Here is a 14,890-nt window from a genome sequence, read left to right on the forward strand (position 1 = left end):
AGGAGGGTACCTGAGGGTAGGGGGGCAGTCTGGGGATATAAGGAGGGTACCTGAGGGTAGGGTGGTAGTCTGGGGATATAAGGAGGGTACCTGAGGGTAGGGGGGCAGTCTGGGGATATAAGGAGGGTACCTGAGGGCAGGGGGGCAGTCTGGGGATATAAGGAGGGTACCTGAGGGTAGGGGGGGCAGTCTGGGGATATAAGGAGGGTACCTGAGGGCAGGGGGGCAGTCCCGGGATATAAGGAGGGTATCTGGGGGTAGGGGGGCAGTCTGGGGATATAAGGAGGGTACCTGAGGGTAGGGGGGCAGTCTGGGGATATAAGGAGGGTACCTGAGGGTAGGGTAGGCAGTCTGGGGATATAAGGAGGGTACCTGAGGGTAGGGGGGCAGTCTGGGGATATAAGGAGGGTACCTGAGGGTGAGGGGGCAGTCTGGGGATATAAGGAGGGTACCTGAGGGCAGGGGGGCAGTCTCGGGATATAAGGAGGGTACCTGAGGGTAGGGGGCAGTCTGGGGATATAAGGAGGGTACCTGAGGGTGGGGGGGGCAGTCTGGGGATATAAGGAGGGTACCCGAGGGTAGGGGGGCAGTCTGGGGATATAAGGAGGGTACCTGAGGGTGGGAGGGGCAGTCTGTGGATATAAGGAGGGTACCTGAGGGTAGGGGGGCAGTCTGGGGATATAAGGAGGGTACCTGAGGGTAGGGTGGTAGTCTGGGGATATAAGGAGGGTACCTGAGGGTAGGGGGGCAGTCTGGGGATATAAGGAGGGTACCTGAGGGCAGGGGGGCAGTCTGGGGATATAAGGAGGGTACCTGAGGGTAGGGGGGGGCAGTCTGGGGATAAAAGGAGGGTACCCGAGGGCAGTCCCGGGATATAAGGAGGGTATCTGGGGGTAGGGGGGCAGTCTGGGGATATAAGGAGGGTACCTGAGGGTAGGGGGGCAGTCTGGGGATATAAGGAGGGTACCTGAGGGTAGGGTAGGCAGTCTGGGGATATAAGGAGGGTACCTGAGGGCAGGGGGGCAGTCTGGGGATATAAGGAGGGTATCTGGGGGTAGGGGGGCAGTCTGGGGATATAAGGAGGGTACCTGAGGGTAGGGTAGGCAGTCTGGGGATATAAGGAGGGTACCTGAGGGTAGGGGGCAGTCTGGGGATATAAGGAGGGTACCTGAGGGCAGGGGGGCAGTCCTGGGATAGAAGGAGGGTACCTGAGGGCAGGGGGGCAGTCTGGGTATATAAGGAGGGTACCTGAGGGTAGGGGGCAGTCCGGGGGTACACTGGAGTCACTGGTTACACTGGGTACACTGGGTGCACTGGCGTCACTGGGTATACTGGAGTCACTGGGTGCACTGGAGTCGCTGGGTGCACTGGAGTCACTGGGGGCACTGGAGTCACTGGGTACACTGGAGTCACTGGGTAAACTGGAGTCACTGGGTACACTGGAGTCACTGGGTGCACTGGAGTCACTGGGTAAACTGGAGTCACTGGGTGCACTGGAGTCGCTGGGTACACTGGAGTCACTGGGTACACTGGGGTCACTGGGTGCACTGGGGTCACTGGGTGCACTGGAGTCACTGGGGTCACTGGAGTCACTGGGTACACTGGGGTCACTGGGTGCACTGGAGTCACTGGGTACACTGGAGTCACTGGGTACACTGGAGGCACTGGGGTCACTGGGTGCACTGGAGTCACTGGGTACACTGCAGTCACTGGGTACACTGGAGTCACTGGGTACACTGGAGTCACTGGGCGCACTGGGCGCACTGGAGTCACTGGGTGCACTGGAATTACTGGGTACACTGGAGTCACTGGGTACACTGGGGTCACTGGGTACACTGGAGTCACTGGGGTCACTGGGTGCACTGGAGTCACTGGGTACACTGGAGTCACTGGGTACACTGGAGTCACTGGGTACACTGGAGTCACTGGGTACACTGGGGTCACTGGGTACACTGGAGTCACTGGGTACACTGGAGTCACTGGGTACACTGGGGTCACTGGGTGCACTGGAGTCACTGGGTACACTGGAGTCACTGGGTACACTGGAGTCACTGGGTACATTGGGGTCACTGGGTGCACTGGAGTCACTGGAGTCACTGGGTACACTGGAGTCACTGGGTACACTGGAGTCACTGGGTACACTGGGGTCACTGGGTGCACTGGAGTCACTGGGTACACTGGAGTCACTGGGTACACTGGAGTCACTGGGTACATTGGGGTCACTGGGTGCACTGGAGTCACTGGAGTCACTGGGTACACTGGAGTCACTGGGTACACTGGAGTCACTGGGTGCACTGGAGTCACTGGGTACACTGGAGTCACTGGGGTCACTGGGGTCACTGGGTACACTGGGGTCACTGGGTGCACTGGAGTCACTGGGTGCACTGGAGTCACTGGGTACACTGGGGTCACTGGGTGCACTGGAGTCACTGGGTACACTGGGGTCACTGGGTGCACTGGAGTCACTGGGTACACTGAAGTCACTGGGTGCACTGGAGTCACTGGGTACACTGGAGTCACTGGGTACACTGGAGGCACTGGGGTCACTGGGTGCACTGGAGTCACTGGGTGCACTGCAGTCACTGGGTTCACTGGAGTCACTGGGTGCACTGGAGTCACTGGGCACACTGGAGTTACTGGGTACACTGGAGTCACTGGGTGCACTGGAGTCACTGGGTACCCTGGGGTCACTGGGTGCACTGGAGTCACTGGGGTCACTGGGTGCACTGGAGTCACTGGGTGCACTGCAGTCACTGGGTTCACTGGAGTCACTGGGTGCACTGGAGTCACTGGGCACACTGGAGTTACTGGGTACACTGGAGTCACTGGGTGCACTGGAGTCACTGGGTACCCTGGGGTCACTGGGTGCACTGGAGTCACTGGGCACACTGGAGTTACTGGGTACACTGGAGTCACTGGGTGCACTGGAGTCACTGGGTACCCTGGGGTCACTGGAGTCACTGGGTACACTGGAGTCACTGGGTACACTGGGGTCACTGGAGTCACTGGGTACACTGGGGTCACTGGGTGCACTGGAGTCACTGGGTACACTGGAGTCACTGGGTACACTGGAGGCACTGGGGTCACTGGGTGCACTGCAGTCACTGGGTTCACTGGAGTCACTGGGTGCACTGGAGTCACTGGGTACACTGGAGTCACTGGGTACACTGGAGGCACTGGAGTCACTGGGTGCACTGCAGTTACTGGGTTCACTGGAGTCACTGGGTGCACTGGAGTCACTGGGCACACTGGAGTTACTGGGTACACTGGAGTCACTGGGTGCACTGGAGTCACTGGGTACCCTGGGGTCACTGGGTACCCTGGGGTCACTGGGTACCCTGGAGTCACTGGGTGCACTGGAGTCACTGGGGTCACTGGGTGCACTAGAGTCACTGGGTACACTGGAGTCACTGGGTACACTGGGTGCACTGGAGTCACTGGGGTCACTGGGTGCACTGGAGTCACTGGGGTCACTGGGTGCACTGGAGTCACTGGGTGCACTGGAGTCACTGGGTGCACTGGAGTCACTGGGTACACTGGAGTCACTGGGGTCACTGGGTACACTGGAGTCACTGGGTACACTGGAGTCACTGGGTGCACTGGAGTCACTGGGTACACTGGAGTCACTGGGGTCACTGGGTACACTGGAGTCACTGGGTACACTGGAGTCACTGGGTACACTGGAATCAATGAAGCCACTGGGTACACTGGAGTCACTGGGTACACTGGAGTCACTGGGGTCACTGGAGTCACTGGGTACACTGGAATCAATGAAGCCACTGGGTACACTGGAGTCACTGGGTACACTGGAGTCACTGGGGTCACTGGAGTCACTGGGTACACTGGGGTCACTGGGTACACTGGAGGCACTGGGGTCACTGGGTGCACTGCAGTCACTGGGTTCACTGGAGTCACTGGGTGCACTGGAGTCACTGGGTACACTGGAGTCACTGGGTACACTGGAGGCACTGGAGTCACTGGGTGCACTGCAGTCACTGGGTTCACTGGAGTCACTGGGTGCACTGGAGTCACTGGGCACACTGGAGTTACTGGGTACACTGGAGTCACTGGGTGCACTGGAGTCACTGGGTACCCTGGGGTCACTGGGTACCCTGGGGTCACTGGGTACCCTGGAGTCACTGGGTGCACTGGAGTCACTGGGGTCACTGGGTGCACTAGAGTCACTGGGTACACTGGGTGCACTGGAGTCACTGGGGTCACTGGGTGCACTGGAGTCACTGGAGTCACTGGGGTCACTGGGTGCACTGGAGTCACTGGGTGCACTGGAGTCACTGGGTACACTGGAGTCACTGGGGTCACTGGGTACACTGGAGTCACTGGGTGCACTGGAGTCACTGGGTGCACTGGAGTCACTGGGTACACTGGAGTCACTGGGGTCACTGGGTACACTGGAGTCACTGGGTACACTGGAGTCACTGGGTACACTGGAGTCACTGGGTACACTGGAGTCACTGGGTACACTGGAATCAATGAAGCCACTGGGTACACTGGAGTCACTGGGTGAACTGGGTACACTGGAGTCACTGGGTGCACTGGAGTCACTGGGTACACTGGAGTCACTGGGGTCACTGGGTACACTGGAGTCACTGGGTGCACTGGAGTCACTGGGTGCACTGGAGTCACTGGGTACACTGGAGTCACTGGGGTCACTGGGTACACTGGAGTCACTGGGGTCACTGGGTACACTGGAGTCACTGGGTACACTGGAGTCACTGGGTACACTGGAGTCACTGGGTACACTGGAGTCACTGGGTACACTGGAATCAATGAAGCCACTGGGTACACTGGAGTCACTGGGTGAACTGGGTACACTGGAGTCACTGGGTACACTGGAGCCACTGGAGTCACTGGGTACACTGGAGTCAATGGACGCACAGGGGTTGTGGCGGTGGGGGAGGGGTGTACACAGCGCTGCTAAAGCGTTCCAAAGATGCGACTTGCAGGACTTTTTTTAACGTCCCGCAAACACGTCGCCCCCTTGTGTCAGCTCCCGGGATCTCACACCGGAGGGACAGAAAACGTCTCCAGGGTGAAAGAATCGGAAGATAAATCCCCGATATCTGTCTCTGTGCGATCAATAATTCCCGGATCAATAAAATCTATAAAAAAGACAAATGGTGACCGCAGTGCGGAAAGCAACCGGCGCCCGCAATGGCAGACGAGCGAGGCGCGATCCTTGGGACGACCGATGATGACAGAAGAACATCCTAAAGATTTGTCAACAATGAGAAGAATTTCCTCTGAAATATTATCAATAAATCTATAAAATATCCCCGACATGCCCCTCCCCCTCCCCTCCCCTCCCCCATGCCCCTCCCCCTTACTTCCTTCTTGTGTTTTTATTTTCCTTTTGTGATGTTTTGTGTCGTTCTCATCGGTTTGTCTTTTGATTGTCATTCGGAAGTCGTGATGTGTGAAGGAAAATAGGAAAAAAATAATAATAAATAAATATAATAAATAATAAATGTGATAGGAATATAAAAATAAATATAAAAATAATCAAATAGAATAGAATAATAATAATAATAATAATAATAATAATAATAATAATAATAATAATATAATATAATAATAAATAAATATAATAAATATGATAGGAATAGAATAATAAATATAATAATAATATAATAGAATAATAAATAATAATATAATAGAATAACAATAATAATAATAATAATAATAATAATAATAATAATAATAATAAATAAATATAATAATAAATATAATATAATAATATAAAATAAATATAAAAATAATAAATAGAAAATAATAATAATAATAATAATAATAATAATAATAATAATAATAGTAGTAGAATATAATAATAAATAGAATAATAAATAAATATAATAATAATAAACAAATAAATATAATAATAATAATAATAATAATAATAATAGTAGAATATAATAATAAATATAACAATACATAAATATAATAATAATAAATAGAATATAATAATAAATATAATAATAAATAAATATAATAATAATAAATAGAATATAATAATAATAAATAAATATAATAATAATAATAGTAGAATATAATAATAAATAGAATAATAAATAAATATAATAATAATAAATAGAATATAATAATAAATACAATAATAAATAAATAAATATAATAATAATAAATAGAATATAATAATAATAATAATAATAAATATAATAATAATAATAATAATAATAATAATAATAAATAAATAAATATAATAAATAATAAATGTGATAGGAAAATGTTGATTGTCATTCGGAGGTCGTGGTGTGTGAAGGAAATTTGTAATATTATTCGATCAATAAATGATTGGAATTTGGATATAATATTGATAAACAACGGAGCTGAGATTCCTGATTTCGATCAGCAGAGGATCGAAGTTTTATTTATTTATTTATTTTTCGGAAAGCTGCAAATAAATTTCACATTTATGAAATGACCGAATCTCCGCAGGAAAAATGGCGGGAAATATTTTATTACATAGTATTCCTTTTTTGTCATTTTTTTTGTATATTGTTTAAATAAAAAATTTATAAATTAAAGAAATGAAAAAAAAAATTCCCTCCATCCTCAGGAAATACAAAATATCGAAATATCCGGAGCCCCGCCCCGCCCCCGCCGTACAGCAATTCCAGATGTCCCAATTATTTCATCATCAGATCCTCAATTATTAGGAAAACGAGGCGCAATAATTCCGCACCGGATTTCCAGATGGGAGCGTCCGCCGGGGGTTCGCCATATTCTCGCTGTTCCGTGATTTATACGGCGCGGTGCGTTCCAGGCGGCGGCCCCCCCCTCCCCTGCGCAGGCGATGGTCCAGGCGCTGCGTGCGAATGTCGCTTTTCACTCATTACGTTCGGCGACATCTCCGGGGATTCCTGATCACAACTGCGCCATTTAGGAACCAAATCTGACTGCAATTATAGAAAACGTTCGCCGCCCGACATTCACCGCCTGACGTTCACCGCCTGACATTCACCGCCTGACGTTCACCGCCTGACGTTCACCGCCTGACGTTCACCGCCTGACGTTCACCGCCTGACGTTCACCGCCTGACGTCCACCGCCTGACGTTCACCGCCTGACGTCCACCGCCTGACGTTCACCGCCTGACATTCACCGCCTGACGTTCGCCGCCTGACGTCCACCGCCTGACATTCACGGCCTGACGTTCACCGCCTGACGTTCACCGCCTGACATTCACCGCCGGACGTTCGCCGCCTGACGTTCACCGCCTGACGTTCACCGCCTGACGTCCACCGCCTGACGTTCACCGCCTGACGTCCACCGCCTGACACTGCCTGACGTTCACCGCCTGACGTCCACCGCCTGACGTTCACCGCCTGACGTCCACCGCCTGACGTTCACCGCCTGACGTCCACTGCCTGACGTCCACCGCCTGACGTCCACCGCCTGACGTTCACCGCCTGACGTTCACCGCCTGACGTTCACCGCCTGACATTCACCGCCTGACGTTCGCCGCCTGACGTCCACCGCCTGACATTCACGGCCTGACGTTCACCGCCTGACATTCACCGCCGGACGTTCGCCGCCTGACGTTCACCGCCTGACGTTCACCGCCTGACGTTCGCCGCCTGACGTTCACCGCCTGACGTTCACCGCCTGACATTCACCGCCGGACGTTCGCCGCCTGACGTTCACCGCCTGACGTTCACCGCCTGACGTCCACCGCCTGACGTCCACCGCCTGACGTTCACCGCCCCACAGGATCAGACCCCTCCCCTTCTATTATACAGGATCAGGAAATCTCCCCATTGTGGGAGGGGCAGAGATACAAACTACTGCAGGAAATCTCCCCATTGTGGGAGGGGCAGAGACACAAACTACTGCAGGAAATCTCCCCATTGTGGGAGGGGCAGAGACACAAACTACTGCAGGAAATCTCCCCATTGTGGGAGGGGCAGAGACACAAACTACTGCAGGAAATCTCCCCATTGTGGGAGGGGCAGAGACACAAACTACTGCAGGAAATCTCCTCATTGTGGGAGGGGCAGAGACACAAACTACTGCAGGAAATCTCCCCATTGTGGGAGGGGCAGAGACACAAACTACTGTAGGAAATCTCCCCATTGTGGGAGGGGCAGAGACACAAACTACTGCAGGAAATCTCACCATTGTGGGAGGGGCAGAGACACAAACTACAGCAGGGAAATCTCCCCATTGTGGGAGGGGCAAAGACACAAACTACTGCAGGAAATCTCCCCATTGTGGGAGGGGCAGAGACACAAACTACTGCAGGAAATCTCATCATTGTGGGAGGGGCAGAGACACAAACTACTGCAGGAAACCTCCCCATTGTGGGAGGGGCAGAGACACAAACTACTGCAGGAAATCTCCCCATTGTGGGAGGGGCAGAGACACAAACTACTGCAGGAAATCTCCCCATTGTGGGAGGGGCAGAGACACAAACTACTGCAGGAAATCTCATCATTGTGGGAGGGGCAGAGACACAAACTACTGCAGGAAATCTCCCCATTGTGGGAGGGGCAGAGACACAAACTACTGCAGGAAACCTCCCCATTGTGGGAGGGGCAGAGACACAAACTACTGCAGGAAATCTCACCATTGTGGGAGGGGCAGAGACACAAACTACTGCAGGAAATCTCACCATTGTGGGAGGGGCAGAGACACAAACTACTGCAGGAAATCTCCCCATTGTGGGAGGGGCAGAGACACAAACTACTGCAGGAAATCTCCCCATTGTGGGAGGGGCAGAGATACAAACTACTGCAGGGAACCTCCCCATTGTGGGAGGGGCAGAGACACAAACTACTGCAGGAAATCTCCCCATTGTGGGAGGGGCAGAGACACAAATTACTGCAGGAAATGTCACCATTGTGGGAGGGGCAGAGACACAAACTACTGCAGGAAATCTCCTCATTGTGGGAGGGGCAGAGACACAAACTACTGCAGGAAATCTCACCATTGTGGGAGGGGCAGAGACACAAACTACTGCAGGAAATCTCCCCATTGTGGGAGGGGCAGAGACACAAACTACTGCAGGAAATCTCCCCATTGTGGGAGGGGCAGAGACACAAACTACTGCAGGAAATCTCCCCATTGTGGGAGGGGCAGAGACACAAACTACTGCAGGAAATCTCCCCATTGTGGGAGGGGCAGAGACACAAACTACTGCAGGAAATCTCCCCATTGTGGGAGGGGCAGAGACACAAACTACTGCAGGAAATCTCCCCATTGTGGGAGGGGCAGAGACACAACTACTGCAGGAAATCTCCCCATTGTGGGAGGGGCAGAGACACAAACTACTGAAGGAAATCTCCCCATTGTGGGAGGGGCAGAGACACAAACTACTGCAGGAAATCTCCCCATTGTGGGAGGGGCAGAGACACAAACTACTGCAGGAAATCTCACCATTGTGGGAGGGGCAGAGACACAAACTACTGCAGGAAATCTCCCCATTGTGGGAGGGGCAGAGACACAAACTACTGCAGGAAATCTCCCCATTGTGGGAGGGGCAGAGACACAAACTACTGCAGGAAATCTCCTCATTGTGGGAGGGGCAGAGACACAAACTACTGCAGGAAATCTCACCATTGTGGGAGGGGCAGAGACACAACTACTGCAGGAAATCTCCCCATTGTGGGAGGGGCAGAGACACAAACTACTGAAGGAAATCTCCCCATTGTGGGAGGGGCAGAGACACAAACTACTGCAGGAAATCTCCCCATTGTGGGAGGGGCAGAGACACAAACTACTGCAGGAAATCTCACCATTGTGGGAGGGGCAGAGACACAAACTACTGCAGGGAAATCTCATAATTGTGGGAGGGGCAGAGACACAAACTACTGCAGGAAATCTCCCCATTGTGGGAGGGGCAGAGACACAAACTACTGCAGGAAATCTCACCATTGTGGGAGGGGCAGAGACACAAACTACTGCAGGAAATCTCCCCATTGTGGGAGGGGCAGAGACACAAACTACTGCAGGAAATCTCCCCATTGTGGGAGGGGCAGAGACACAAACTACTGCAGGAAATCTCCCCATTGTGGGAGGGGCAGAGACACAAACTACTGCAGGAAATCTCCCCATTGTGGGAGGGGCAGAGACACAAACTACTGCAGGAAATCTCCCCATTGTGGGAGGGGCAGAGACACATACTACTGCAGGAAATCTCCCCATTGTGGGAGGGGCAGAGACACAAACTACTGCAGGAAATCTCCCCATTGTGGGAGGGGCAGAGACACAAACTACTGAGGGAAATCTCTCCATTGCGGGAGGGGCAGAGACACAAACTACTGCAGGAAATCTCCCCATTGTGGGAGGGGCAGAGACACAAACTACTGCAGGAAATCTCCCCATTGTGGGAGGGGCAGAGACACAAACTACTGCAGGAAATCTCCCCATTGTGGGAGGGGCAGAGACACAAACTACTGCAGGAAATCTCTCCATTGTGGGAGGGGCAGAGACACAAACTACTGCAGGAAATCTCCCCATTGTGGGAGGGGCAGAGACACAAACTACTGCAGGAAATCTCCCCATTGTGGGAGGGGCAGAGACACAAACTACTGCAGGAAATCTCCCCATTGTGGGAGGGGCAGAGACACAAACTACTGCAGGGAATCTCCCCATTGTGGGAGGAGCAGAGACACAACTACTGCAGGAAATCTCCCCATTGTGGGAGGGGCAGAGACACAACTACTGCAGGAAATCTCACCATTGTGGGAGGAGCAGAGACACAAACTACTGCAGGAAACCTCCCCATTGTGGGAGGGGCAGAGACACAAACTACTGCAGGAAATCTCCCCATTGTGGGAGGGGCAGAGACACAAACTACTGCAGGAAATCTCCCCATTGTGGGAGGGGCAGAGACACAAACTACTGCAGGAAATCTCCCCATTGTGGGAGGGGCAGAGACACAAACTACTGCAGGAAATCTCACCATTGTGGGAGGGGCAGAGACACAAACTACTGCAGGAAATCTCCCCATTGTGGGAGGGGCAGAGACACAAACTACTGCAGGAAATCTCACCATTGTGGGAGGGGCAGAGACACAAACTACTGCAGGAAATCTCCCCATTGTGGGAGGGGCAGAGACACAAACTACTGCAGGAAATCTCCCCATTGTGGGAGGGGCAGAGACACAAACTACTGCAGGAAATCTCACCATTGTGGGAGGGGCAGAGACACAAACTACTGCAGGAAATCTCCCCATTGTGGGAGGGGCAGAGACACAAACTACTGCAGGAAATCTCTCCATTGTGGGAGGGGCAGAGACACAAACTACTGCAGGAAATCTCCCCATTGTGGGAGGGGCAGAGACACAAACTACTGCAGGAAATCTCCCCATTGTGGGAGGGGCAGAGACACAAACTACTGCAGGGAAATCTCACCATTGTGGGAGGGGCAGAGACACAAACTACTGCAGGGAAATCTCATCATTGTGGGAGGGGCAGAGACACAAACTACTGCAGGAAATCTCTCCATTGTGGGAGGGGCAGAGACACAAACTACTGCAGGAAATCTCATCATTGTGGGAGGGGCAGAGACACAAACTACTGCAGGAAACCTCCCCATTGTGGGAGGGGCAGAGACACAAACTACTGCAGGAGATCTCCCCATTGTGGGAGGGGCAGAGACACAAACTACTGCAGGAAATCTCTCCATTGTGGGAGGGGCAGAGACACAAACTACTGCAGGAAATCTCCTCATTGTGGGAGGGGCAGAGACACAAACTACTGCAGGAAATCTCACCATTGTGGGAGGGGCAGAGACACAAACTACTGCAGGAAATCTCCTCATTGTGGGAGGGGCAGAGACACAAACTACTGCAGGAAATCTCCCCATTGTGGGAGGGGCAGAGACACAAAATACTGCAGGAAATCTCTCCATTGTGGGAGGGGCAGAGACACAAACTACTGCAGGAAATCTCATCATTGTGGGAGGGGCAGAGACACAAACTACTGCAGGAAATCTCTCCATTGTGGGAGGGGCAGAGACACAAACTACTGCAGGAAATCTCCTCATTGTGGGAGGAGCAGAGACACAAACTACTGCAGGAAACCTCCCCATTGTGGGAGGGGCAGAGACACAAACTACTGCAGGAAATCTCCCCATTGTGGGAGGGGCAGAGACACAAACTACTGCAGGAAATCTCCCCATTGTGGGAGGGGCAGAGACACAAACTACTGCAGGAAATCTCCCCATTGTGGGAGGGGCAGAGACACAAACTACTGCAGGAAATCTCCCCATTGTGGGAGGGGCAGAGACACAAACTACTGCAGGAAATCTCATCATTGTGGGAGGGGCAGAGACACAAACTACTGCAGGAAATCTCCCCATTGTGGGAGGGGCAGAGACACAAACTACTGCAGGAAACCTCCCCATTGTGGGAGGGGCAGAGACACAAACTACTGCAGGAAATCTCACCATTGTGGGAGGGGCAGAGACACAAACTACTGCAGGAAATCTCCCCATTGTGGGAGGGGCAGAGACACAAACTACTGCAGGAAATCTCCCCATTGTGGGAGGGGCAGAGACACAAACTACTGCAGGAAATCTCATCATTGTGGGAGGGGCAGAGACACAAACTACTGCAGGAAATCTCCCCATTGTGGGAGGGGCAGAGACACAAACTACTGCAGGAAATCTCCCCATTGTGGGAGGGGCAGAGACACAAGCTACTGCAGGAAATCTCACCATTGTGGGAGGGGCAGAGACACAAACTACTGCAGGAAATCTCCTCATTGTGGGAGGAGCAGAGACACAAACTACTGCAGGAAACCTCCCCATTGTGGGAGGGGCAGAGACACAAACTACTGCAGGAAATCTCCCCATTGTGGGAGGGGCAGAGACACAAACTACTGCAGGAAATCTCACCATTGTGGGAGGGGCAGAGACACAAACTACTGCAGGAAATCTCATCATTGTGGGAGGGGCAGAGACACAAACTACTGCAGGAAATCTCCCCATTGTGGGAGGGGCAGAGACACAAACTACTGCAGGAAATCTCCCCATTGTGGGAGGGGCAGAGACACAAACTACTGCAGGAAACCTCCTCATTGTGGGAGGGGCAGAGACACAAACTACTGCAGGAAAGCTCCCCATTGTGGGAGGGGCAGAGACACAAACTACTGCAGGAAATCTCACCATTGTGGGAGGGGCAGAGACACAAACTACTGCAGGAAATCTCCCCATTGTGGGAGGGGCAGAGACACAAACTACTGCAGGGAAATCTCCTCATTGTGGGAGGGGCAGAGACACAAACTACTGCAGGAAATCTCCCCATTGTGGGAGGGGCAGAGACACAAACTACTGCAGGAAATCTCCCCATTGTGGGAGGGGCAGAGACACAAACTACTGCAGGAAATCTCTCCATTGTGGGAGGGGCAGAGACACAAACTACTGCAGGAAATCTCCTCATTGTGGGAGGGGCAGAGACACAAACTACTGCAGGAAATCTCCCCATTGTGGGAGGGGCAGAGACACAAACTACTGCAGGAAATCTCCCCATTGTGGGAGGGGCAGAGACACAAACTACTGCAGGAAATCTCCTCATTGTGGGAGGGGCAGAGACACAAACTACTGCAGGAAATCTCCCCATTGTGGGAGGGGCAGAGACACAAACTACTGCAGGAAATCTCCCCATTGTGGGAGGGGCAGAGACACAAACTACTGCAGGAAATCTCTCCATTGTGGGAGGGGCAGACACAAACTACTGCAGGAAATCTCCCCATTGTGGGAGGGGCAGAGACACAAACTACTGCAGGAAATCTCCCCATTGTGGGAGGGGCAGAGACACAAACTACTGCAGGAAATCTCCCCATTGTGGGAGGGGCAGAGACACAAACTACTGCAGGAAATCTCCTCATTGTGGGAGGGGCAGAGACACAAACTACTGCAGGAAATCTCCCCATTGTGGGAGGGGGCAGAGACACAAACTACTGCAGGAAATCTCCCCATTGTGGGAGGGGCAGAGACACAAACTACTGCAGGAAATCTCCCCATTGTGGGAGGGGCAGAGACACAAACTACTGCAGGAAATCTCCCCATTGTGGGAGGGGCAGAGACACAAACTACTGCAGGAAATCTCCCCATTGTGGGAGGGGCAGAGACACAAACTACTGCAGGAAATCTCCCCATTGTGGGAGGGGCAGAGACACAAACTACTGCAGGAAATCTCCCCATTGTGGGAGGGGCAGAGACACAAACTACTGCAGGAAATCTCATCATTGTGGGAGGGGCAGAGACACAAACTACTGCAGGAAATCTCCCCATTGTGGGAGGGGCAGAGATACAAACTACTGCAGGAAATCTCCCCATTGTGGGAGGGGCAGAGACACAAACTACTGCAGGAAATCTCTCCATTGTGGGAGGGGCAGAGACACAAACTACTGCAGGAAATCTCCCCATTGTGGGAGGGGCAGAGACACAAACTACTGCAGGAAATCTCCCCATTGTGGGAGGGGCAGAGACACAAACTACTGCAGGAAATCTCCCCATTGTGGGAGGGGCAGAGACAAAACTACTGCAGGAAATCTCCCCATTGTGGGAGGGGCAGAGACACAAACTACTGCAGGAAATCTCCCCATTGTGGGAGGGGCAGAGAGACAAACTACTGCAGGAAATCTCCCCATTGTGGGAGGGGCAGAGACACAAACTACTGCAGGAAATCTCCCCATTGTGGGAGGGGCAGAGACACAAATTACTGCAGGAAATCTCCCCATTGTGGGAGGGGCAGAGACACAAACTACTGCAGGAAATCTCACCATTGTGGGAGGGGCAGAGACACAAACTACTGCAGGGAAATCTCATCATTGTGGGAGGGGCAGAGACACAAACTACTGCAGGAAATCTCTCCATTGTGGGAGGGGCAGAGACACAAACTACTGCAG

General features: G+C 52.1%; 1 protein-coding gene across 1 annotated transcript; it reads right to left on the reverse strand.

Annotated features, from left to right (window-relative positions):
* Positions 1–1,248: 1,248 nt before the first annotated feature.
* LOC120922746 (dentin sialophosphoprotein-like) lies at positions 1,249–5,120 on the reverse strand (the record flags this gene model as incomplete). The annotated part of the gene is made up of 4 exons (XM_040334788.1): positions 1,249–2,024; positions 2,071–2,078; positions 2,213–4,877; positions 5,024–5,120. Coding segments are annotated over 4 exons (3,546 nt in total), but the record flags the coding sequence as incomplete, so codon positions are not given.
* Between the last annotated feature and the right edge of the window lie 9,770 nt (positions 5,121–14,890).

Source organism: Rana temporaria, unplaced genomic scaffold, assembly GCF_905171775.1.
Source record: "Rana temporaria unplaced genomic scaffold, aRanTem1.1, whole genome shotgun sequence".
NCBI lineage: Eukaryota > Metazoa > Chordata > Amphibia > Anura > Ranidae > Rana > Rana temporaria.